At 37.6% G+C, this 27,296-nt stretch overlaps 1 protein-coding gene across 4 annotated transcripts in view; it reads left to right on the top strand.

Moving 5' to 3' along the window:
• The window catches only part of VPS45 (vacuolar protein sorting 45 homolog), a 66,068-nt gene that overhangs the window by 30,794 nt on the left and 7,978 nt on the right, over positions 1–27,296 (top strand). For 3 of the 4 annotated variants that reach the window (XM_047083542.1, XM_047083543.1, XM_047083544.1), the window contains exon 14: positions 9,389–9,520. In XM_047083542.1, the coding sequence (XP_046939498.1) occupies positions 9,389–9,520 (132 nt within the window). Of the gene's footprint in view, positions 1–9,388; positions 9,521–23,618; positions 24,431–27,296 lie in introns of those variants that run through there. The other variant, XM_047083545.1, reaches the window with a different exon arrangement.

The following is a 27,296-nucleotide window of genomic DNA, read 5'->3' as shown; positions in this document are numbered from 1 at the left end:
TAATCTTGAAGTAAAAACTATGTTTTATTAATATTGGGTTTTTCACAATATTTAACACAGTGCTTTACAAATAGGTGTCCAATAGATGTTGTCAAATTTCTTATGTAGGCATTTAAAACAGTTGAAATGACAAGATTTACAGTTGGAAAATTTAAAGTAAAGGATAAAATTGGTTGATGTTCCCAGAAAATTGAGATTTTTACAGTTTGCCATCAACTGTCCACAGTATTTTGCCTCCACTTGGCCTCATTCTCAGTTGTAGCCACTGTCTTGGATCATCACATTGAGAAGAGTCATTAATTTTAGTCATCTTTATGTAAGTTAAGTCTCATCAGGATAGAGCTCCTTGGTTTTGTTGTTATTAGAAAGTATCAAAGGAGATGTGGCAAGAATACAACTTTTTTGCAAAACCAGGAACGCTTGTAGAAATGTTTTAGCCCTTAGCTATTAAATTCATGGTTTACCTGTTTGGCAGTATAGCCATATCTACAAATTGAGTTTTGATCTTTCTTCTGCAGATGGGACTCCCACATAGCCTAGTTAACAGGCTCATTTTTCCTTCTCACTCCAGAATTGCTTCTTGTCCCTGATAAAAACAAGCAACTTAAACATTTGGTGAGAAAATGGAGCTATCTGGTCATGCATTCCATAGTCAATTCAAAACGGAAGTACTTTTTCACGTTTACACAAATTTAGTAGAATCTTGTTGTAGCAGTTTATTTTTGTTTCTATAAAGGCAGCAGTCCTTTAACATTGGCCTTTTTTCCAGTAAATGCTCATAAGATCTTTACTATCTGTAAGTGTATTCAAAAAATTAAATTTTAGCCATAAACACAGTGGTCCACAAAGTAGATAAAATATTGCCTCTTAAAAGTTTAAGTTTTTCTTTTTTTTTTTAATTTTTTTTTTCAACTTTTATTTATTTTTGGGACAGAGAGAGACAGAGCATGAACGGGGGAGAGGCAGAGAGAGAGGGAGACACAGAATCGGAAACAGGCTCCAGGCTCTGAGCCATCAGCCCAGAGCCTGACACGGGGCTCGAACTCACGGACCGCGAGATCGTGACCTGGCTGAAGTCGGACACTTAACCGACTGAGCCACCCAGGCGCCCCAAAAGTTTAAGTTTTTCTACTCAGCTTATTCATGTATGGAAGTAATGATTTCCAGAAATACTATATGTGAGAATGTTTTGTTTATTTTTCTAATAAAATAAGGTGTAAATTGGTTGAGTTCTCAAGGTATCCTTGTATATCTATATACAGCATGAACTGACTGCTGTTTATTCTAATGTTTGTTGCCTGCATTAATTAATGCTTTTGGTTGCTATGGTGAATTACAGAGCACAGCAAGATGTGTACAAAGAATTGAACCTGTGTATTCCACTTAGCTCTAACCATCATATAAAAATGATTTGTCATGTATTTTACTGTTGGCCCCATCAGAACATCTACTTTTAAAATTCACCAGGGAAAGGAATGAAAAGGAAAAATGTCAGGGATTTTTTTTTTTCCGTTGATGTTCCTCCTTAAGCCAGTTTGAATAAGTAGTAGGAGGCTCAGGAAAACATTTATTAATGTTTTCATAACCAAATGTGACATAGTCATCTTTGTTAAGTACACAATTAAGTCAGACTGTAAGAGTCTATCCCTGTATCTAAGTTTTGTCCTTATGTTAATATAACCTACACCCACAGGTACTGTCTGTGACATTTCTTCCCTCTCCAGTAACACGAAAATACTCTGGCACCCTGAAATTGTCAGGCTAAAGGGTGGAATTCTCAGACTCTACTCGGAGTCTGCTTGAGTTTATTCCTTCTCAGTTCTCGCCTTTCTTTTCCATAAGAGACAGATGTACTCTTGAGGTAAATAGAGGGAAGCTATAGAAAATCAACAAATATTTTCCAGGATGATCCTCATTAGTCTGCCCAGCTGCTTTTTAAATTGACTTATCAGATCAGAAGCTCAAAACAGAAGTGTTCCTGTCTGGTTCTTCTCCCTGCAAGAAAGAAACTTCCTTCCCTTCTTCTTAATGAAATAATCTGTGCAATTCATGAGTATTTACTCAAGATAAACTGCATAACAGGTCTAGAGTTGTCCCTCAATGTAAAGAGTCTCACTGTAAAAAAAATACTCATTTTTTTTGAGAATTGAATTTCATTTCAGCTTTGAGGATTTTATTACTTCTCCGAACAGTGTAACTGCTTTTTCCCCCATTTTCTACCTAGGCTGACCTCAGGTGGTTACAACATAGACCAAACAATTGACAGAATGTCTTCTGTCTCCTTGATGGCACATTCTTCCAACACTGGATTTTTTTCTTCCACAGAACTAATTCTTCACTTCCTTTAATGAATATTAAACCAGTAATGACTGTATTTGGGAAGCCATTATTATCTCAGCTCATTGGTACTTCTTGAATCAATATAGTGGGAAGAATTAGAAACTTATATCCTTCATAGTTTGGTGTTAAAAAGAAATTGCATATATTCATGAGGGTAATGCTATGATAAAGGTTACAGAGATTCCTGTCCATATTTAAAATTATAGCCAACTGTAGCTTATTTGATCCCCTTAAGAAATCGATTTGTCCAACTCTTGATTTCAGCTCATGTCATGATCTCACTGTTCATGAGATTGAGCCCCTCATCGGGCTCTCCGCTGACAGCATGGAGCCTGCTTGGGATTGTCTCTCCCCCTCTCTCTCTGTCCCTCCCCCATGTATGTACATGCGTGCGCTCTCTCTCTCTCTCTCTCAAAATAATAAAACAAATTAAAGAAAAAAATCTTTCCTAAAGATCTGACAAGAACTAAACTTGAGTTTTAGCTGTTCATGTTCCCCTTCTGTAGAAGTATTAGTCCGAACTGAAACAGCCCATGTCAGTTGGAGAAAAAGAAGAGAACCTGTATTTTGCCTGAATATTCAGTCCCCAAATAATTAAAAGCTAATCATACTTGGTGAAAAAATATTACTGTCATAATCATACAGCATTTCTTAAGCAAATGACCTTTCTCCACAAGAAAAAGCTGGCCAGTAACTGGAGGCAAGGACTTGACGGAAAAAACCTTGATGGTATAGAGAATTTTAGTGATTCAGGTAATGCTTTCCTGCAAGTTTACAAAGAACCTCTTTCCCTACAGCCTAAAGCACTAGATTAATACTGGATTAATAACTTAGCCTAAAGGCTGGTATCTACTTCTTTGTGATACTAGAGGAAATAACACAAATTATAGCTTAGTGCCACTACAAATTCATTATTTCTAAACTCACTTGGGCCTTCCAGGACACTCAAACTTTTTTTAAAAATTCTTTTAACATTTATTCATATTTTGAGAGAGAGAGAGGGGAGGGGTAGAGTGCGAGATGGAGACACAGAATCCAAATCTGTCAGCACAGAGCCAGATGGGGGGCTTGAACTTATGAACCGAGAGATCATGAGCTGAACCAAAGTCAGACGCTCAGCCAACTGAGCCAACCAAACTTTTAAAAGTGTCTTTTAAACATGAAAGATACTCAAACTTTTATGTACCCTTGATTCTCTCTCTTTGTCTCATTCTCCACATCAGTTTTGAATGTTTTCCATTCTCTACAAATCACCTAATCCACCCCAGAGCCCACCAGTGTTTCCTAGAGAAAAAAATTGAATCTGTCAGACATTAACTCCCTCAGTGTCTAGCCCCCATTTTTATAAACTTATTTATATATCCCTACCTTTATATCCTTCCTCCACTCTAACGGTAATACATCCTTTTTTCCTATTTGGAGGTAATCACTCTGTCAACACTCTTGTCTTAGACTCCTGTCATCTCCTGAGACCTTCCTGTGTTGATTCCCTCCTTCTCTTTCCCTCCCTCCTATATTTTCAGCTTCTCCTTGTCTAACTACTTTCCCACAGACTATGAGCATACTCGGGTTTCTCCTATTAAACAAGCAATAATTCTAAAGCCCTTGAGCCTGCGTTCTTCTCTGTCTCCTTCCTTTCACCGCCAGGCTTCTTGAATGAAATCACTGTCTTCACTTCTTCAATCCATGCAGCCTGGGTTCTTACTCCAAAATAATACACTAAGACTTTTCTTACAAATGCACATCACAGCAGCATGCACTGCGGTCTCTTTCAGTCCTCACCTTACTTACCCACTGTGCATTTGACACTGTTAACCATTCTGTTCTTCTTGAAAGTCACTTGTCCATTGGCCACTCCCTTCTGGTTCTCCTCCTACTTTTCTGATAGTTTCTCAGTTACCTTTGCTGGCTATTCATCTTGCTTAGCCTGTAGATGTTAAAGATTCCCCAAAGCTCTGTCTTTGGGTTCTCTTCTCATACTACACGACCTCCTTAGGTAGAACTCCTCACTCCTGGATGAATCAGTTGGTTAAGCGTCCAGCTCTTTGTTACAGCTCAGGTCATGATCTTACAGTTCGTGGGATCGAGCCCCATGTCTGGCTCTGCGCTGACAGCGCAGGGCTTGCTTGGGATTGTCTATCTCCCTCACTCTCTGCCCTTCCCCTCTCACACGCTCTATCCCTCTCTCTCTTTCTCTCCCTCTCTCTCAAAATAAATAAACTTTCTTCAAAAGTTAAAAGAAAAAAAAAGAACTCTATTCCCATGGCTTCAGCTGCCACCTGTATTCAGGGAAATCACTAGGCCTAAATGTCCAGATAGATGTTTAGTGGACATCTCTGTTGGGATGCTCCACAGGTATCTCCAATACATGTTTTTGTCTTATTTTCGGTAAATCAGTCTTGCTTGCTTTCTCACACCTAAACCACTATACCTAGTCACCAAAACCAGAAAACTTAAACATATAATGTCCTCTCCCTTTATCCTCATCCTCCACATTTAATCATTGACCAAATTCTGAAGAGTCCTCATTTTTTGTGTCTTCTATATCCAGTCCCTCTCTACACTCCTGGTATTTCTTTAGTTCCATTTTTCACCATGTCTTTCTAGAAGTCTTACAATAGCCTTTTGTTTCCCAGTTTTTCCTACCTGCATCCCCCAGTCCATTCTCACACAACTGCCAAAATTGTCCTTCAAAAAAGCACATTTGATCAAGGTACCTGTTAAAACCCTTCAGTGACTCCCCCATGGCCTAGAAGACTCAAGGCCTTCCATTGTCTGGCCCATGCTTACTTCTCCCTCTCTTTCTCTCACTATGTCTCTAATTTATCTGCTTCATTCCAGCCATAACAGGGGAGTTAGGATGAATCCAGTTTTTGTCCTAAGCAACTGAAAGAATAGACTGGCCATCAACTAAGATGGGGAAAGCTATAGGTGAAACAAGCTTGGGGGAGGTTAGGAATTTGAACATTTGAGTTGAGAAATTTGTTAAACATCCAAGTAGAAGTGTCAAGTAAATAGATATTTAAGGCTGGCATTTAGGAGAGAGGTCTGTCTGGGCTGGAGACAGAGATTTGGGAGTCATCAGCAGAGAGATGTATTTAGAAACCATACAACTTGGGTGTGATCATCTAGGGATAATCAGTAGGCTCAATAGAACTTTCTACAGTGATGGAAATGTGCTCTGTGCTGTCCTGTAAGGTAGTCATTAGCCACATGTGACTGTTGAGTACTTGAAATGTGACTAGTTCTGTTGAAGAACTAAATATTAATTGATTGATTGATTGATTTTTTAATGTTTTTATTTATTTTTGAGAGAGAGAGAGAGACTGAGCATGAGCAGAGGAGGGGCAGAGAGAGAGGGAAACACAGAATCCAAAGCAGGCTCCAGGCTCTGAGCTGTCACCACAGATCCCAACGTGGGGTTCGAACTCACACACTGTGAGATCACGACCTGAGCTGAAGTCGGACGTTTAGCCAACTGAGCCTCCCAGGTGCCCCCGATTATTTTTTTAGAAGGAGAGAACAAGCAGGAGAGGAGTAGAGGGAGAGGGAAGAAGAGAATCTTAAGAAGGCTCCATGCTCAGCGCAGAGCCCCACACAGGGCTTGATTTCACGACTGTGAGATCATGATCTGAGCCAAAACCAAGAGTCAGATGCTTAACCAGCTGAGCCACCCAGGTGCTCCCTGACTATTTTATTTTATTTTAATTAATTTTTAAATGTTTATTTATTTTGAGAGAGCACGTGTGAGTGGGGGAGGGGCAGAGAGGGAGAGAGAGAATCCCAAGCAAGTTCCTTGCTGTCAGTGCAGAGCCCAATATGGAACTCGATCTCACAATCGTGACCTGAGCCAAAATCAAAGAGTCAGACACTTAACCCACAGATCCACCCAGGCACCCTTATTTTATTTTAATTAATTTAAATAGCCATATGTGGCTAGTGGTAACTACACTGGGCAAAGTAGATCTGGAGAGTAAGTGTAGATGAAGAAGAAAGGAGGACTAGTGACTGGGCTCTGGGCATTCCACCATTAAGAGGTCAAGGAGATGAGGTGAAGCCATCGAGGAACACTGAAAAATAGCAACTAATGAAGTAAGAAGAAAACCAAGAATGTGATGCCCTGGAAACCAAGTGAAGAGAGTATATTGAGGAGGAACAAGTGATCAACTTAGTCAACTTAGAAGGACTGGGCAGCCTGGGTGGCTCAGTCGGTTAAGTGTCCAACTCTTGATTTCAGCTCAGGTCGATCCCAGGTCGTGGGATCAAGCTCCATGTCAGGCTTTGCACTAAGTGTGGAGCCTGCTTGAGATTCTCTTTCTTTTTCTTTCTCTCTCTCCCTCTGACCCTTTCCCCTGCTCACACACACTCTCTAAAATAAAAATAAAAAAAAATAAAAAAAAAAAGGATCAAAAGCCTTGATAATACACGGTACTTGAAAGGTTGTGGAGAAATAGACACTTTCCTGAGTTGCTGGCGGAATGACATCTGTGGAGCAGCTTGGTGACATCTACCAAAGTTTAAAATGCACACTAAAGGGCGCCTGGGTGGCTCAATTGACAAAGCGTCTGACTCTTTGATTTGGGCTCGGGTCATGATCTCATGGTTTGTGGGACCGAGCCCCACATCGGGCTCTGCACTGACAGCACGGAGCCTGCTTGGGATTCTCTCTCTTCTCCCTCTCTGCCCCTCCCCTGCTCATGCTCGCTCTCTCTCCAAATAAATGAATAAGCTTTAAAAAATAATAACAAAATAAAATGCACACTAGATCCAAGATAAGGGCAAGGAGCAGAACAGTGCACATAAAATGCTTTTATTTATGTGTGTGTGCTATAAATATATATACATATATATGTAGTGTGTGTATATATGTATGTGAATATGTATATGTGTGTATATTTGCATATATACCATAGATAATATCTATGAAAGAACACAGAAGATTCAAGTAGTAGTGTTTGCCTCTACACAAATTGAAGTGTGAGAGCACTGTGGCAGGGAGGAAACTCAATTTTTTTATAGTATTCCTTTTTGTGTTTTATACCATATGCAAACATTAATCTAGGTTAAAATAGCATATTTTAAAATAACAAAAACAATTATAGAATATATAATAGCAAGTAACTCCTAAAGCGTTATAGTGCTAAGTACATCGTTTCAGGTAAGTAGACTTAAATGAAGTTTATTTTGTCTTAAAAAGTAAATTTAGGGGGCGCCTGGGTGGCGCAGTCGGTTAAGCGTCCGACTTCAGCCAGGTCACGATCTCGCGGTCCGGGAGTTCGAGCCCCGCGTCAGGCTCTGGGCTGATGGCTCAGAGCCTGGAGCCTGTTTCCGATTCTGTGTCTCCCTCTCTCTCTGCCCCTCCCCCGTTCATGCTGTCTCTCTCTGTCCCAAAAAATAAATAAACGTTGAAAAAAAAAATTTAAAAAGTAAATTTAGTATTTAAAGGCATGATTTTAAGTTCCAAGTTCACACAGAAATGTCATGATTGACTCTCTACCTAATTAGTTGCAAAACAACGACCTTTTCATCATCTGGAGCCTCTTAGTGGGTATCTCTGCAATTCAGATTCTCAGAACATTTTTAATTATGGTCATAATATCTGATTCTGTGTCCATGAAGTGCCATAAGAATAAATACTCTCTCAGCTAATTCCTTCATGGTGTTTTAGAAAGAGATGAACAGTGGGGCGCCTGGGTGGCTCAGTCGGTTAAGCGGCCGACTTCAGCTCAGGTCACGATCTCACGGTTCGTGAGTTTGAGCCCCACGTCGGGCTCTGGGCTGATGGCTCAGAGCCTGGAGCCTGCTTCTGATTCTGTGTCTCCCTCTCTCTCTGCCCCTCCCCCGTTCATGCTCTGTCTCTCTCTGTCTCAAAAATAAATAAACATTAAAAAAAAATTAAAAAAAAAAAAAGAAGAAAAAAAAAGAAAGAGATGAACAGAAAGGAAATGCAGGTCCTCTTTTTCATGATTTATACATAAGCACATATGATTAAAGATGTTTCTGTTTAATTTTGTGCTATAACCTCCAAATGGATGCTTCTGCTTGATGTAGTTTTAAATAATGTGCAGTTAAGTCATTTAATAAAATTACTTGCCTACTAAAATTAAGTAATTGTATCTTCTTTTGATGGCATGAGAAAAAACAAGGCAAACTTTAACAGTTTTGGAATGATATGGTCTCCTTCTTGTGAGTATCTACAGAAGGGACCAATAGGAGGTCCTTACTTTTTTCCCCCCTCCCCACCGAGGTCCACTTACTTTGTTATAAGCCATTCTGATAAAGGTTGGAACACATAAAACTGCACTGTGCTACCCACACAGTGGATAAGTGAGGCAAGTGACTGAGTTGATGTGTCAGTATCTCCAGTATCAAAACGAGACACAAGAGTTTTTCATTTGTTTTCAGGGTTGTTTTTTTTTTTTTTCTTGGTTTTTCAAATGATTCAAGAACAAAGATTTTACAAAGAGGTAGATTTCCTAGAAGTGTCATTATTTATGTGTCCCAATCTCTTTTTACACTCAAAATACTAAATGTTTCTAGTTTCCATCTTATGGGAACATCCTAATGTACCAGTACTTTCCAAAATACTTTAAGGTCCTTGGACAGAGGCCATTATAATGACACTGTACTAAGTATTTGATAAAGGGCTTATATACAAAAGGAGTTGTGTAGTACAAGCATAAATTACTGCTATATTGATATCATGTCACAGTGAAGTACTCTGAAGCCTCTTGAATATAAAAGAATATTTCTACATTTGGTTCTAGCAAACACTATTGTGCTATTCTGAAATCCACAGCACAGAAATTATAAGACATCCGCTCATAAACAGAAAGCAAATCACTATTCAGCATTTCCTGCTCTGTTTCCTGCCAATTTCAGATAATTAAAACTTTTTTTAAGCCTTTTATTCTATTCTGCTTTAATTCTGCTTCTTCCACCAAAAATGAAAGATTTAGAAATTAAAACTGTGCATATCATAGTGACAACAAATCTTTGCCTTTTTCCCCTCTTATCCTATGATACTGACTTTTCTTCATTATTGCAGACCTCAGGATATCGTTGTGTTTATAATTGGAGGAGCCACCTATGAAGAGGCTCTAACAGTTTATAACCTGAACCGTACCACTCCTGGAGTGAGGATTGTCCTGGGAGGAACCACAGTGCATAACACAAAAAGGTAAGGGAGAACATTCCATCCTACAACTCTGTTCCCCTTCCTAGAGAATAAAGCTTAAATTCCTTTTATGTAGGAAAGGTAAGGTCAATGTTGAGTAAACTGCTCTAGACCAAAATGCAACAGTTCATAGAGCAATTTAGCAATTTAGACTTGGTGTGAAATGAAGGATCTATACTCCCATTAGGTTCATAAATCACTTAATTAGTTCAAGGGACCTAGAGTATAAGGACTAGCCTGTACTGTTAACACTTTATATTTCTTATGTTCAAAAAAGGAGAAATCTAATAGCCACAGACTGGCACTTTGAAAATACTAAAGCATAATCATATTGAATTCCATGAGTTTTTCTATTTTGTTTATTAATTACATTTATTCAATAAGTAGTAAGAAGAATACAAAGATAAATAAGATACAGATCCTACTTCAAGGAAGTCATTGTCTGTTAGGAAAGATAGAACATGAAAAAAATAACAAAGTAAGTGCCTGGAGAGACAGACTAAAGAGCCATGGCTTCTCAGTGTGACTAAGAAAAATTAGCAAATATTTCATGGAGAAGATAGTGCATAAGCTGAGCCATGGGTAGAAAACGGACACGAAGAGGAAGAATACATTCTAGGCAGAGTTAACCACATGAACAAGTTACAGAAGCTATAGGCAACATGCATAGGAAAAGAAGAGCAAATAGTCAACCAGCTGGAATGTGCACAATAAGTGAAAACGTTGACTGAATGCTATAATTGTGAAAGGCCTTGAATTCCAGGCTGAGAATGAAAATGAAGAATCATTGAAAGTATTTAAGCAATAGAAATTACAAGAGAGTCACAGTATTTTAGGAAGATTAATTTGGAAACTAAGGGTAGGAGAGGCACTTGGGTGGCTCAGTCAAGTAAGTATCCGACTCTTGATTTTGGCTCAGGTCATGATCTCACAGGTTTTGAAATCAAGCCCTACCTTGGGCTCATGCTAACAGGGCAGAGCCTACTTGGAATTCTCTCTACTGTCTCTCTGCCCCTCGTCCCTCTCGTGTACGCTCTCTCACTCTCTCTCTTAAATAAATAAACTTTAAAAAACAAAAAACTAAGAGTAGGAAAGATAGGAGGAGATGGAGAACCGTGGTACGATAGTTGAATTTAATGATGGGGCGCTGAGAGATCTATCCATGCTGAGCCAGGAACACATGGATACATCAGGAGTCATTTAGAGGTGTTTGTGTTCTTTTTTGTTTGTATTGCTGTTTGGCCTTTTAACATAACTTTTCCCCTTTATCATGGAAGTAATATGTATTTATTCTAAAATTCTTTTCATTCAGAAAATATAAAGAGAAAAAAAAGCTTCCATAATCTAACCATTGTTACACTTTGATCTTTCCAGCACGTTTTTTTTCTGAACTAAGTTTATTTATTCTAAGAGAAAGAGAGAGAGAGAGAGAGAGAGATAAAGCATGAGTGGGGGAAGGGCAGGCAGAGGGAAAGAATCCCAATGCAGGGCTTAAACTCACGAGATCATAACCTGAGCTGAAACCAAGAGTCGGATGCTTAACCAACTGAGCCACCCTGGTGAGACCTTTTTTTTTCTGAGCCTGATTTATGTGAGTGTATCAGCAGAAAGGGATATCTTATACATTCTGTTTTATGACCTGAATTTTGTAGTCTATGATGTATACATCTTTTAGTGTTAAGTATATAATCATTCATTCATTAAACAAATATTAATTGAAAGATAAGATTACCAGAGTTTGAATCCTGACTTTCCCTCTTACTGTTTAGGCAAATTACTTAACTGCTTTGTCAGTTTTCCAGAGCTTACTGGCCATTTATATAGCTCTTTTTGAATTGCTAGTTCATATTGTTGTTGTTTTTTTTAAGTTTATTTATTTATTGAGAGAGAGAGAGCACATACAAGTGTGCACACACAGGTGTGGGGGGTGGGGGGAGGCAGAGAGAGTAGGAGAGAGAATCCCAAACTGGCTTCTCGATATCAGTGCGGAGTCCAGCGTGGGGCTCAAACTCATGAACTGTGTGATCATGACCTAAGCTGAAACCAGGAGTCAGATGCTTAACTGACTGAGCCACCCAGGCACTTCTTTTTTTTTTTTTTTTTTTTTTAGTTTATTTACTTGCCCAGTTCATATTCTTTGCCCATTTTACAATTTGGTTATTTTTTGCCAATGATTTTTATTAATTATATCTGTATAATTAAGGATATTGACCATTTGTTACATATTTTAGCAAATCTTTTTTCTTGTTTGATGATCCGTTTTATAGTATTCACAGTATTTTGTATAAAAGTTTTTATTATATTTTATTTTTACTTTTATGTAGTCAAAACTACCAGTGATTTCTGCCTTTGGTGCCGTTCTTAGTTCTTTCCCAGCCAAAATTATGTAAATGCTAACCTCTATTTTTTCCATTTTTAGGACTTGCATTTAAAGTTATAGCTTTATAATCCATCAAAATTTTATTTTGTAGTAAATTGTGCGGTAGTTTCCTTTTATAATTTATAGAAATATATACTTGCATACTTCATTACATACAGAGAAGTGTATGAATGATAAGCAGACAGCTCAATGAAATATGACAAAGTGAATACAACTATGTCACTACTACCCAAACCAAGTCGTAGAATGTTACCAGCATCTCCAGAAGTCTCCCTTATGCCTCACGTCCCCTCCTTGTCACAACTCTCACAAAATAATCACTATTTGACTTCTATCACCACAGATTAGTTTTACCTGCCCTTAAAAGATATTTGTTGAATGAATGAAGAAACAGGTTAAAAGTAATCTATTTCTGCCTTTCTCACAAATAATACAAGGATCTTGGAATGATCAGAAGGATCTCTGATTAGCTTCCTCCCAACTGACAAGCTATCATAGTTAGCATTTTGGTTCCATCTTGTTTTTATAATTATGATTAATTTGGTTAATCATCATTATTTTTCAGTTGTCATTATGTATTTGCTTCCCCTGCCCCCCAACACTGGCTTTTTCACTCTGCTCCTTCTTTCTAATCCAATTTTCTTCTTATTAAAAACATCCTTGGGGCACCTGGGTGGCTCAGTCGGTTAAGCATCCGACTCTGGCTCAGGTCATGATCTCACTGCTCTTGGGTTTGAGCCCCACGTCAGACTCTGTGCTGACAGCTCAGAGCCTGGAGCCTGCTTCAGAGTCTGTCTCCCCTGCTTATGCTCTCTCTCTCTCTCTCTCAAATATAAAATTAAAAACATTTTTAAAAATCCTTTAGTAGTTCTTTTAGCTACTAGTCAATTTGATTTTTTTTATAAAAATATCTTAGTTTATTAAGTTTAGAAATCCAGGTTGATAATTTACTCTCAGCACTTAAAAGTCAGAAGAAATGGAATATTATTTTTAATTGTTGCTGTTAAGTCTCCTTTCAATATAATTATTTTTTGGGGTTGTAGGCAGTATATTCTCTGATTCTTTTAAGATTGTCTTTGATGTTCTTGTTTCAGTATTATGTATCTAAATGTGAATTTATATTTATAGTAGTTGGCATGAAAACTCATGTTTGGCAAAATTATTGGAAAATTTCTAGTCATTATTTCTTTTAACATTGCTGCTTTTCTGTTTCCTCTGTTCCATCCTTCTGGAACTCCTATGAGATATGTTTTGTCTCTTAACCTTTCATTTATATTATCAATTCCTATCTCTCTGTGCTGCAGATCTGTGTAATTTTTCAGATCAGTATTCCATTTCAATAATTCTCTCTTCATCTGTGTCTAATCTGTGTTTATTTTAATTTGTCCATTCAGGTTTTAACTTCAAAGGTTATATTTTTATGTCTATAAGTTCTTTTTGCTTCTTTTTCAAATTTTCTTGATATTTTGTTAATTTCTTCTTCCCTCATGTTTTCAAATTCCTCATTTTTCTTTAATCACATTAATTCTATAACCTAAAATACTTTCTAGTTCCTGAGCAAATAATCTTTTATGTAAAAATAAGAAAGTGGGGCATTTTTGCAAAAGCTTTAGATTAGAGTCTTCCAACTAGCCAGATTTGGTATTTCCTCGTCTGACCTAACAGTATGCTAAGCAGTACACTGAATTATGTTTGAGCTAATAGCCTCAGCAATAGAAGGTTCATTAAAATCTTGAACAGGATTGTTTGCTGGCCCTAACCAATGAAACTTTTTAAGAAGGAGGGAGTTACTATGGTAACTACCAACCTGGAAAAAAAATTAATTAATGTTTGCAATACAAAAATGATCCAAAATCAGGTTTTTATCATTTATAAAATGATAAAATCATCAATCAGGTTTTTATCATATATATTTCATAAATATATAACCTCTAGTTAATAGATCGTGAAATTTATCATTATCAGTAAAAAGATAGTGGAATTTGTATATCAGAGATCAATTATCATAAAGGCCTAAATAATCAAAAGCAACTTAGCTTCATCTTTTAGTGGAAAGGCTCCATTTTCATGATGAACGTGGGCTACCTTGGGTATTGCTAAGCATGTTGCATAAGTCCACATCTCTTAATATATTTTGAAATCTTGGACTCTCAGTAAGTGGAAAGGTTAATATTTTTTAAAATCAGTTTCATAACTGGATATAGTAGGGCTGCTGTGAGCTGGCAATAAAACCTTCATTTGGGGGAGAGTAAGTTTAGTAATTTGTTTCTGTAAATTGTTGGGGTTTAATTTTTATGAAGGGGTGTATTATGCAATTCCCTATGTAATATGGGGGTTATTTCTTAAGGAAGAGTCCAAAGAAATAAGTGACACACAGCATTGACCCCAAGAGTTCAACGGCACAGAAGTACTATTTTAAGAGATTGTAGTGATCAGGAAATAGTATACTTTTAGATGTGAGTGATGAATGCCCTCCTTTTATACTTGGAATCATGTAAAATGTGGTATGGGCTACCCCACAAGGCTATGGATTAATAGGTGTCTCAATAAACAGGAAAGAAATCATGTCTCATAGCTGGGAGTGTGATGTGCTGATAGAGGAACTACCATCCCTCTAGAGTGGGAAATGTGTATTGGAGGATATTTCTGGGATACAGGTCACTTGATTTCCCTGATCTCTTAAGTAAAACCTTAGATCAGTAGAGGTTTATTCTGTAGTCAGATACCACCACTTACTAGTTTATGATTTGGGCCAAGATACTTAATGTAATGGTAAGTAGGTCAAAAATGATCTCCTGCATCCTAGAAAATTACATGTAACCTTATCTCTCATGTAGCAATTTTAATAATCTTCATCCTGGGATACCTTCTATTTCTAAAAGACATCAATATTTTTTTAAACTTTTTTTTAACATTTATTGCTGAGAGACAGAGAGAGACAGAGCACAAGCAGGGAAGGGGCAGATAGAGAGGGAGACACAGAATCTGAAGCAGGCTCCAGCTCTGAGCTGTCAGTACAGAGCCTGATGTGGGGCTTGAACCCACAAACCATGAGATCATGACCTGAGCTGAAGTCAGATGCTTAACTGACTGAGCCACCCAGGCACCCCAAGACATCAAGACTTTAAATAGAGATATACATTAGTTGAATCTGAAATTCAACTTGCCATTCAAAGTTATAATTTACGGGTGCCTCCGTGGCTCAGTCAGTTAAGCGTACAACCCTTGGTTTCGACCCAGGTTATAATCTCACAGTTCATGAGTTCAAGCCCCGCATTGGGCTCTGTGCTGACACTGCAGAGCCTGCTTGGGATTCTCTCTCTCTCCCTCTCCCTCTGCCTCTCTCTCTCTCAAAATAAATAAATAAACTCTGAAACACAAAAGTTTTTTAAAAAAGTTATAATTTAAGTTGCACTTTCTCAAGTACCTTTTTTTTAATGGAGGTATAATTGATATATAACATTATATTAGCTTCAAGTATACAGCATGTACATTACAAAATGATCACCACAGTAAGTCTAGTTAACATCCATCAGCATATATAGTTACAAAAAATGTTTTTTCTTGTGATGGGAAACATTTAAGGTTTACTCTCTTCGCAACTTTCAAATATACAATGTAGTATTATTAACTAGAGTTTCCAGGCTTTACATTATATCCCCCTGATTTACTTATTTTATAAAATGAGTTTTGCACCTTTCAACTCCCTTCACCCATCTCACCCACCCCTCCACCCACTGCCTCTGGCAACTACCAATCTTTTCTCTGTATCTGTGAGCTTGGTTTTGTTTTATTTTGTTTTGCTTTGTTTAGAGTCTACATATAAGTGAGATCATACAACATTTGTCTTTCTCTGTCTGGTTTATTTCACTTAGCATAATGCCCTCAAGATCCAGCTATATTTTCACAAATGGCAAGTTTCCTTTTTTTTTTATGGCTATTATTTCATTGTATAGATATGCACCACATTCTCTTTATCCATCCGTCTATGGATGGACCCTTAGGTTGTTTTCTTATCTTGGCTATTGAAAATAATTCTGCAGGGTGCCTAGATGGCTCAGTTGGTTAAGCATCTGACTCTTGATTTGGGCTCAGGTCATGATCTCATGGTTCATGAGATCGAGCCCCAAGCCCGGTTCTGTGCTGACAGCATGGACCCTGCTTGGAATTCTCTCTTTCCCTGTCTGTCTCTGCCTGCACACATGCTCTCTCTCTCAAAATAAATCAATATTTTTTTAAAAAAGAAAGTAATTCTCCAACGAACATGGGGGTGTGTATATCTTTTTGAGCTAGTGTTTTTGTTTTCTTTACATAAATACCCAGAAGTGGAATTGCTGGATCATATGGTAGTTCTAGTTTGAATTTTTTGAGGAACCTCCATATTCTATTCCATAGAGACTACAACAGTTTACATTCCCTCAACAGTACATAAGAATTCCCTTTTCTCCACATCCTTGCCAACACTGGTTATTTTTTGCCTTTTTGATAATAGCCATTCTAACAGGTGTGAGGTAATGGCTCATCCTGGTTTTGATTTGCATTTCCCTGATGACTACTGATGTTGAACATCTTTTCATGTACCTGTTGGCCTTCAGTATGACTTCTTTGGAAATATGTTTATTCAAATCCTCTGCCCATTTTTTAATCAAATTATTTTTTTTAATGTTTATTTAGTTTTGAGAGAGAGAATGAATGAGTGGGATAGGGGCAGAGAGAGAGGGAGGCACAGAATCCAAAGCAGGCTCAAGGCTCTGGGCTGTCAGCACAGAACACAACATGGGCTTGAACCCATGAACCATGGATCATGACCTGAGCTGCAGTCAGATTGCTTAACCAATCTGAGTCACCCAGGCACCCCTAATTGAATTGTTTGTTTGTTTTTTTCATTGAGTTATATGAGTTCTTTATGAATTTTGGATATTAACCCCTTATTGGATGTATGATTTGCAAATATTTTCTCAATTCAGTAGGTTTTTCATTTTGTTGATGACTTCCTTTGCTGTATAGAAGCTTTTTTAGTTTGATGCAATCTCACTTGTTTATTTTTTTTTTCTTGCCTTTGCTTTTGGTATCAAATCCAAAAAATTATCATCAAGACCAATGTCAGGGAGCTTACTGCTTATGTTTTCTTATAGGAGTTTTATGGTTTCAGATCTTTTTTTTAATTTTTTTATTTTATTTTTTTTTTAGATAGAGTGCACATGCGTGTGTGCATGTGGGCAGGGGAGGAGCAGAAGGAGAGGAGAGAGAATCTTAAGCAGGCTCCACACCCAGCACAGAGCCAAATGCAGGGCTCCATCTCATGACTGAGGCCATGAGATCATGACCTGAGCCAAAATTAAGAGTCGGACACTGGGGCACCTGGGTGGTTCAGTAGGTTAAGTGTCCGACTTTGGCTCAAGTCATGATCTCACAGTTCGTGAGTTCAAGCCCCACATTGGGCTCTGTGCTGACAGTTCAGAGCCTGGAGCCTGTTTCGGATTCTGTGTCTCCCTCTCTCTCTGCCCCTCCCCTGCTCCTGCTCTGTCTTTCTCTGTCTCTCAAAAAATAAATAAATGTTAAAAAAAAAAAAAAAGGGTCGGACACTTAACCAACTGAGCCATCCTGGTGCCCCATGGCTTTAGATCTTATATTCATGTCTTTAATCCATTTTGAGTTTATTTTTGTGTGTGGTATAAGATAGTGGTCTAGTTTCATCCTTTTGCATGTGGCTGTCCAGTTTTCCCAACAGCATTTACTGAAGAGACTATCCTTTCCCCGTTGTATATTCTTGCCTCCTTTGCCATAAATTAATTGGCCATATATGCAAGAGTTTATTTCTGGACTCTCTGGTCTGTTCCATTGATCCATTTGTGTTACTACCATACTATTTTGATTACTATAGCCTTGTAATACATTTTGAAATCAGGGAGCACATTGTCTCCAGCTCTTTTCTTTCCTAAGATTGCTTTGGTTATTCAAGGTCTTTTGTGGTTACAAATTTTTTTATTCTATTTCTATGAAAAATGTCATTGGAGTTTTGATGGGGATTGCATTAAATCTGTAGATTGCTTTGGGTAGTGTAGATATTTTAACGATATTAATTCTTTTAATCCATGAGTATGGAATATCTTTCCGTTTATTTATGTCTTCATTTTCTCTCATCAATGTCTTATAGTTTTCAATGTACAGGTCTTTTCACCTCCTTCCTTAAATTTATTCCTAGGTATTTTATTCTTTTTGATATAACTGTAAATGGGATTTTTTTTTAATTTCTCTTTCTGATAGTTCATTATTAGTGAATAGATATGCAATAGATTTCTTTTTATTGATTTTGTAACCTACAACTTCACTGAATTATTCTAATATTTTTTTGGTAGAGTCTTTAGGTTTTCTGTAAATAATATCATGTCATCTGCAAAAAGTGACAGTTTTACTTCTGACTTTCCAATTTGAATGCCTTTTTTTTTTTTCTTGCTTAATTGTTCTGGCAGGGATTTCCAATACTATGTTGAATAAAAGTGGTGAAAGTGGACATCCTTGTCTTGTTCCCGATCTTAGAGGAAAAGCTTTTCAGCTTTTCGCCATTAACTGTGATGTTGGGTGTGGGCTTGTCATAGATGACCTTTACTATGTATGTTGAAGTACATTACCACTGTACCCACTTTGTTAAGAATTTTTATCTAAAATGGATGTTGAATTTTGTCAAATGCTTTTTCTGTATCTAGTGAAGTGATCTGATCATATCATTTTTTATCTTTCATTTTGTTAATGTAGTATATAAGCATCTTCTTTCTTTAAAACAATTCTTTTGTGACAACATTTTTCGATGATTCAAGTACTGGTTACAGTGAAGCAGAGTTCCACAGCCTTCTGTAGTTACAGGGTTTGTTTCTATAGGTCCTGCTCTAAGTGTAATTGTGATCATCTTTGTCTAGGTTTAAACAAGATTTAAATCTTGTTTAAAAGATTAAACAAACTTTTTTTTAAGTTTATCTATTTACTTTGAGAGAGAGAGTGAGAGTCAGGGAGGGGCAGAGAAAAAGGGAGAGAGAGAATCCCAAGCAGGCTTCACATTCAGTGCAGAGCCCAACACACAAGGCTTTATCCCATGAATGGTGAGATCATGGCCTGAACTGAAATCAAGAGTTGGTTGCTTAACTGACTGAGCCACCCAGGCGCCCTGATTTAAACACCATTTAAAATAGAAGGCGTGTATTTGCTGCTAAGACACCAAGGAATTTTGCAGAAGCTAATTATCTCCTTAGCAACATTCTTAATAAAATTGCCTCCAGATAAAGAGAGGCAGTCAATATTATCTCCTCTCCATAGCCATATGAAGTTTAATATGAATTTTGATTTACTTTCCCTTCTCTTTTTTGTGCATAATGAAATACAAAGAAAAAAAAGATACTAACCGGTCACAGGGACCTCTTTAAAGGCATAATTTTCATGCTTCTTTGCAGAGAACCTGCCCTAAAAAGGATCTGGGTAGTGGATTTAGCAGAGATCTGAACACATACAGGTGTGCTTTCCCTGAATGGTTAGTCCGTTGTGTCTCTGGGGTCCATGCAGGTTTGCAGTGTATACACTGTGGTCTCCTGTCTCAGTGTTTTCCCTTCTTATGGAATTAATACCCACCCCCCCCCCCACCACCAACTTCCTTCTTCATTTGTCTCATTAGTCATACTGGCCTAATATACCCTCAATTGCTGGTCGGGGAGTGGGTGGGGGTCAAAATTTCAACTTCTAGGAATTGTATATGACATGAGTTGTTCCATAGCACAACCGAGATTTTCACCAACATCTGTGTGGAACAGTCAGAAGTCTTACTGCCCTAGTTGAGAGTTCTAGAATTCATAAATAAATATATATTGAACACATGAGAACAGCATAAAGTTCATAGTTCACTCACTCATTCAGCAAATAAATTCAGCTCAGTAAATGAGCATGGGAGATACTTCCGTGAATAACATAAAGATCCTAGCCCTCGTGAAAGTTACATTTTAATGCAGAGGGAGACAGAAATAAACAATAAACTTAATAAGTAAACTTGATAGTAAATCAGGTGACAAATACTATGGGAGAAAAGAAGCAAAGCAAGGTAAAGGGCAATTGGTATTGCATGGGGGCTGTGGGAGGTAAGTTACCCTCCTCAGCATGGTGTCAGAAAAGGCCACGTTAAGAGATTTGAGGAAAGACTTGAAGGGGTTGAGGGAGTGAACCAAATAGGTGGAGGGAAGAACATTTCGGGCACAGCAGAGCTAGTGTCCTAAGGCACAGTCATGCAGTGTGTCTGAGGAGACAGGAGAGGCTGAGGAAAGGAGAGGGAGATGTGCTGTCAGAGAGGAATCTGGAACCTGACAGGGGAGGTCTTGTCCACTGTCTCGAGCACTGGTTTGCACTGTAAGTTAGCATTGAAGGGTTTGGGTTTTCTTCACAGTTCTATTGAACTATAACGTATGAACCATACAATTCATCCCTTTAAAGTATACAATTCAATGGTTTGGGTGTATTCACAGATATGTGCAACCATTAGCCACAGTCAACTTTAGAACATTTTCATGACCTTAGAAAGAACCCCTCTCCCCCCCAGGCCTAAGCAACCACTAATCTACTTTCTGTTTCTGTAGATTTCCCTGTTCTGAGCTTTTCATGTAAAGGGAACCATATAATATATATTGCCTTTTGCGAGTGGCTTCTTTTACTTAGTATAATGTTTTCCATGTTGTAGCCTATACCGATACTTACTTCCTTTTTAATGCTGCATACACTACATTGTATGCCTATACTGTATTTTGTTTATCCGTTTGTCAGTGGTGAACATTTGAGCTGTTTCCACCTTTTGGCTGTTATAAACAGTGCTGCTATAAACATTTAGGTACAAGTTTTTATGTGTTTTGTAGATTTTTAAGCAGAACCGTGACATCTGATATTTTATCAGGATCACCCTGGCTAATATGCTTAAAAGCTAATATGCTCAAGAGAGGTATTATTTCTCTTAAGTGTTCAAAATAAACGTGTTAATAGAAAAATGCAAATTCCTAGGTGTATTTAAATGAACCATACCCATTATTTATTCACCTACAATAGACTGATCTGTTGTTCTTGTGTTTCTAATGCACATGATCCTACCTTGCAAATAAATGAGCATCTTGGTTAGGGATTTGAGCTGGCTTGCCTTATCACTTCACAAGTCAATCAATATTAAAGAGTTCTAGTCCCTGCCGGCCGCAATTGACACTTTAAGTTAGCCGTGTGAGCTGAGAGGCCAAGAACCAGATCCATACGGATGGAATTGTTCTCTCAGTAGAAGAAATCCCTCTGTCTTCTCGGAATTCAGGATAGAAGTGGAGGGGAACGGGGAAGCTACGTAGATGTATTAGCCAAAGTGCTGCCCTTGCCTGAACCCCACTTGAACTTGGGTGAAGAGAGCACGGTAGTCTCCAGTGCTGTCAGTTTACTACTTAAGAATTTTAACAAGGAGGAAGACGTATCCTGCTAGAAGGTGACCCCAGATCAACAATCCCTTTACAGCCAAATTCCCTTTCAATCTGATAATAACGACTACACATAGTAGGTTCTCTGTAATGCTACCGGATTCAGTTAAACCCTCATTAGCTATACGCCTGCAGAATAATTAATGGTCCCATTTTTCAACTATTTTCTAACTAGTAAAGACAAATAAAGAAAAATAGGCTCTCTCCACCAAGTAGTTCATTCTCATTATAATGAAAAACTCAAGTATTAAAGTAAAAACCTTTCATAACACCACAGTTAGAATTAACCGCTGTTAGTATTTTGGCATATTCCCTTTGGTTTTTTCTTTACCTAAAGTTCTTTGAGTTTTGTTTTGTTTTTGACATAATTAGGACCATATTGTCTATACAGTTTTCTACTTGTTTTCTTACTTTTAATTATATTGAGAACACTTTCCCATGTTATTAAAAATTATTTAAAATAATCTTAATGGCTATATAATTTCAGTGTTAAGAACATATCTTTAACCATTACTATTAGATATTTAGATTGTTTACAGTTTTTATTTGATATAAGTAATATGGCAATAAACATCTTGTGTATTGAGAAACCCTTGTCCCATCTCTGATTATTTCCTTAAGGTAAGTGTGCAGTGAGGCTGTTTCAGTATTGCTTAGAGATATACATTGGTAGAACTTTTCCGGGAAGCAATCTGTATGTATTCAAAGATACAGGGTTGACTGCAGGGCTCTTGTTGTTGAGGTTGCACTAGTTTTCCTGGCTTTTAAGAAGCCCTGGCCCAGGTGATAGAAATGTTCTGTATCTTGATTAGGGAAGTGGTTACACAACTGTATCCATTTGTCAAAATCATCAAACAACACCCTTAAAATTGGTACATTTCGTGTCTGTGAATTATATATCAATAAGAAATTTAAATTTTAAAAACAAAGTTTTGTAGTATCAAACTGACACTTTTTTCTCGATATGGTCAGAAAGATGAAAAAGTAATTTTAGAAGGAATAGTTTTCTGACCATGTAATTCAGTGTTTTTTAACGCCATTGTTCCAGAACCACCCAATATTAGCTAGTGTTATGATTCACATACTTGGAGAAAAATCCATAGCGATTCCTAAAAAGGGAGTTATGATGATACCAAGAATTAAATTTATTTAGCCATAGTATGTGCTAGATAGCACGTTATACCTGTGCTATCCAGGAAGATAGCCACTAGTCACATGTAGCTACTGAGCGCCTGAAATGTGGCTGGTCTAATTTGAGGTGTGCTGCCGATATGAAATATACATCAAATTGCAAAGACTTAATACCAAACAAGAAATGTAAAATAATCTCATTAATAATGTTTTGATGTTGATAATGTTTTGGATATATGGGTTAAGCCAAATATGCTATTAAAATTAATCTCACCTTCCTTTTTACCTTTCTAATATAGTCATAGAACATTTAGAATCCCGTAGCAGTTCACATTTGTAACTTGCTTTACATTTCTGTTGGATAGTACTGCTTTATCCATTCAGTTTTGTTTAATTCTCGTAACGACCCAACGAGGTAGATATTTTTATTATCATCAACTTCATTTTCCAGATGGGATTGAGGTTTTAGAGAAGTGAAAACCTTATCCAAAGTCATATAGACCTAATAGGCGACAAAGCTGGAATTGAACTCAGATGGTGTGTTTCCAGTCCGGACAACTAAGCACTCAGCTGAAATAATATTTTAAGATTTATCTAGCTATGATTTTTCTAATCCCTTGCTTATAAATATCACTTACAAAGTAGGCAGGATTTGTTTTTACCAAATTCACAAATATGTGAAGCTTTCTGCCTACTAAGATATGTTGTAAACCAAAGCAGGGGAAAAAATAGTACGAAAGTGAGGAATAATTAAGAATGAGATTTAAGACAGTGTTGCTCTTTGAATAAAAAATGGTTAACTTGATTAACTAGTTATAACTCTTATTAGTTTCATCACTACCTAAGATGATAATTTAAGGGTTGGTAATAATATAATCCTGACAGAGTAAGTAAGTTACAGTGCAGAGAGTACTTTTTTTTGCAGAGAGTACGTTTTAGGGCCGAGAAAACATTTGGCATTTTGGATTTCTGTAAATAAACGTGAAGCTGGGAGGGGGCTGATTAATATCTTCAAAAGGTACTTTATAGATTTCTACCTAAACAAGTAACACTAGAAACTTGGACCTTCTCCTGTAACCACAAGTTGGTTCGATCTCTGAATTATTTACAGAAAAATTAGGATCCTGTAACAGAATTTGCATTTCAAAGGAAGAGGAATCCAGAGGACACTCTTGTTCACTTATGGGCATTTCAGGATCAGTTTTTTAAAAGTGTTGGAACCATCACCATCTCCGTAGAGATTCTAGAGGGAGTTACTTTGCTGCTGTGACCAACGCATTAAACACCATTGCAAGAGCTGTGGTGGGGTGTATTGCCTGTCACTGACAAGCATTTATTGAGCACTGATAACGTGTAAGGTTTTGTGAAAGGCGCTACAAAGAGACAAACATGGAGACATGTTCCATATTTTTAAGGATTTCGATGTCCAATGGGAAAATAAGCATATAAATGAATAATAAGATGCTTTTTGAAAAAACTGGATTTAACCAAGATTCAAATCTAGGTCTGTCTCTTGGTTCCAATTTATTTGTGCATTTGGAACATATATTTTTAAAATTAAAAATAGCTTTTCACTGCAAAATCAATGCATAATACTCGTAGGAAAAAAATTTAATACAGCTAAGCAAAAATAAGATAATAAAAATATCCATACTGCCACAATCCCACCATAGGAAATGTCAACATCTTGATGTATGTATAGCCTTTTGGACCTTTTTCTATTATATATATACATATATTTTTAAACAAAAGGACTGTACTATACATGTACTTTCAATGAAAATTCCAACATATGTCATTTTTAGAGTGACTGAATAGCATTCTGTTGTCTGATTGTGCCCCAATTTATTCAACCAACCCTTTTTTGTTCATTCAGCACTTATTGAGTGCTTACTGTGTTCCAGGAGCTATCTTAAGACTACAGTGTTGGGGCGCCTGGGTGGCGCAGTCGGTTAAGCGTCCGACTTCAGCCAGGTCACGATCTCGCGGTCTGTGAGTTCGAGCCCCGCGTCAGGCTCTGGGCTGATGGCTCAGAGCCTGGAGCCTGTTTCCGATTCTGTGTCTCCTTCTCTCTCTGCCCCTCCCCCGTTCATGCTCTGTCTCTCTCTGTCCCAAAAATAAATAAACGTTAAAAAAAAAAAAAAAAATTTAAAAAAAAAAAAAAAAAAAAAAAAAGACTACAGTGTTGTGTTACAGTGATGGATAAAATTGTTTGGTATTAATTGTTTATAATTTTTCAATCATATTAATAATGCTATAATAAACATTATTTTATATGTATCCTTATATACTTGTCCAGTCGTTCACTTGGGATAATAATTGAGCATATACTAGATGCCAGACAGTCTGGTGACTTCATTACATATATTATCTCATTTAATCTTTGTGATCCAAGAGGCAGTGTTGTGATTTCAATTTTAAAATGAAGAAACAAGAACATGGAGAAATGAAATAATTTGCCTTAGGTCATACGACAAGGAAGTGCAAACCTGTAAATCAAGTTCAAATTTGTGTGATCCTAGATTCATGCACTGCTAGCAATGTTAAGGTGAAATTACTGCCTCCAAGAGCATAAACTTTTTTTTTGTTTGTTTTTACTTTTTTTTTAGTAAGCTGTATACCCACCATGGGGCTTGAATTCACAACCCTGAGATCAAGAGTCACAGAACATAAATATTTAAAAAAAAATTTTTTTAGCGCTTATTTATTTTTGAGAGTGAGAGAGAGAGACAGAGTGTGAGAGGGGCAGGGGCAGAGAGAGAGGGAGACACAGAATCTGAAGCAGGCTCCAGGCTCTGGGCTGTCAGCACAGACCCCATCGTGGGGCTCAAATTCACAGGCCATGAGATCACGACCTGAGATGAAGACGGATGACCAACGGACTGAGCCACCCAGGCACCCCAAATATTTTTAAGATGCTAAATTACTAATTTTCCAGCCACAAAGATTTTATTACCAGTTTAACCTTCACATCATGTCCATGCAACACTGAGGTTAGGTGCACTTGATTCTTAAAACTAAACTTAAAAATCTTCAATCCTTGGAATGCCTGGCTGGCTCAGTCTCTCGATCTCAGGGTCGGGAGTTCAAGCCCCATGTTGGATGAGGAGACTGCTTTAAAAAAAAAAAAAAAAAAAAAAAACTATCAAAAATCATCAATTTGTATGGAGGTTGGTTAAAAAAAAAAAACTTCAACTCAAATCAGAGAAAGAAGAAAGAAGCAGATAAACGTTGTGAAGTTGAGAAACCAATAAATGAGAGAGACACAAATAGAGACAAGAGAGTCAGAGGGAGATACTGACCCCTTCTCCCTCCCATCGCTTCAGCTTACCCCCAGCCCCACGCCATCTAATACACCTTTTTCTTTTACATAAGCTTGTTTGAATAGTTTCTGTTTCTTATAGTCAGGATGTTGCATTTTAGAAAAATGTTCTCGTCATTTACAAGTTTATAGGATATGCCTTTTTGTGTAGTGTGTAAGACTCAATCTGTATTTGCATATTTGTTTTGGGATTTGTTGGGTTAAACAATAGAAAGTTAAAAATAGAAGGAAAAGTTCAAAACTTCTAACTCTGTGTAGTGACACAAAAGTGACCTGTTTACTTCATATATTATCTACATTTCTTTTTTTTTAAGTTTATTTATTCATTTTTAGAAAGAGAGAGGGAGAGAGAGAATCCCAGGCAGACTCCAGGCTGTCAGCGCAGATCTTGATGTAGGGCTCGATCTCAAGAACCGTGAGATCACGACCTTGATCATGATCAAGAGTCGGATGCTTAACCGATTGAGCCACCCAGGCACCCTTATGATCTACAGTTCTGTTTTTTATGATAAAAAATACTGAAATGTTCTACAGATTCTTAAAAGTTATCAATTTGATGTCACTGAGATTATTAAATACTCAAGTAGTTGATTATTGTCAACACAGCCCTGAGTTGTCTTTCCTCTGCCAAAACTCTGTTACCTTCCCCAGCTGAGTGATGTATCCACCAAGAGACCTGTTCTTTCACATGGATTGTCATTAGAGCCTCTGGGGTTGAATGGGACCTGTGATTTACACATCACTTTTTGGTACCTTTCATCTTTTAAAAGACAGTACAGGGGTTCCTGGGTGACTCAGACTCTTGATTTCAGCTCAGGTCATGATCCCAGTTGGACTCCGCGTGGGGCTCCACGTTGAGCATGGAACCTGCTTAAGATTCTGTCTCTCCCTTTGCCCCTCTGCCCCACTGAGGCATGCTCCCTCTCTTAAAAAAAAAAAAAAAAAAGGCAGTTTCGCCTAGCAGTTAAGAGCATGGACTCCCGTGCCAAGACTACCTTTTTAAATCCCAGTTTTGCCATGTGTCCATTTATATGACTTTATGCAAATTATTTAACCTTTTTGTGCCTCAGTGTTTCAGCTGTAAAATGGAGGTCCATAATGGCTCTTTCACATCACTGTGATGATGAACGGATAATAGAACATATATGAAATGCTTGCAGGAGAATCTGGCGTGGGGGAAGCAGTCAATAGCTGTTACTTGCTGCTGCTGCCACTGTTAACTGCTCTTCTATTTGGGGAACTCTGGATATTCATCATCAACCACCTCTGCCATCACCCATACTTCAGTCACTTGTTTTGAAACCCTTCAAGAGCAGAATTCTGTTATTATCCCAAGTAGGAATACACCAGGGCAGTGATAAAATTTACTATGAAGGTAGTAGCCCAGCTGCCAGATGACCTTTGTGTTGTGGTCTGTGAGGACAAAAATGTTTAGTAGCTCAGGTTCCGTTTGTGCTCACTTAAAAT

This window comes from Lynx rufus, unplaced genomic scaffold (assembly GCF_022079265.1).
Source record: "Lynx rufus isolate CCGP_SWC_20201006 ecotype Redwood Valley unplaced genomic scaffold, mLynRuf1.p SCAF_2, whole genome shotgun sequence".
NCBI lineage: Eukaryota > Metazoa > Chordata > Mammalia > Carnivora > Felidae > Lynx > Lynx rufus.
Note: the sequence above shows the minus strand (reverse complement) of the source record. Positions and strands in the feature narration are given on the sequence as shown.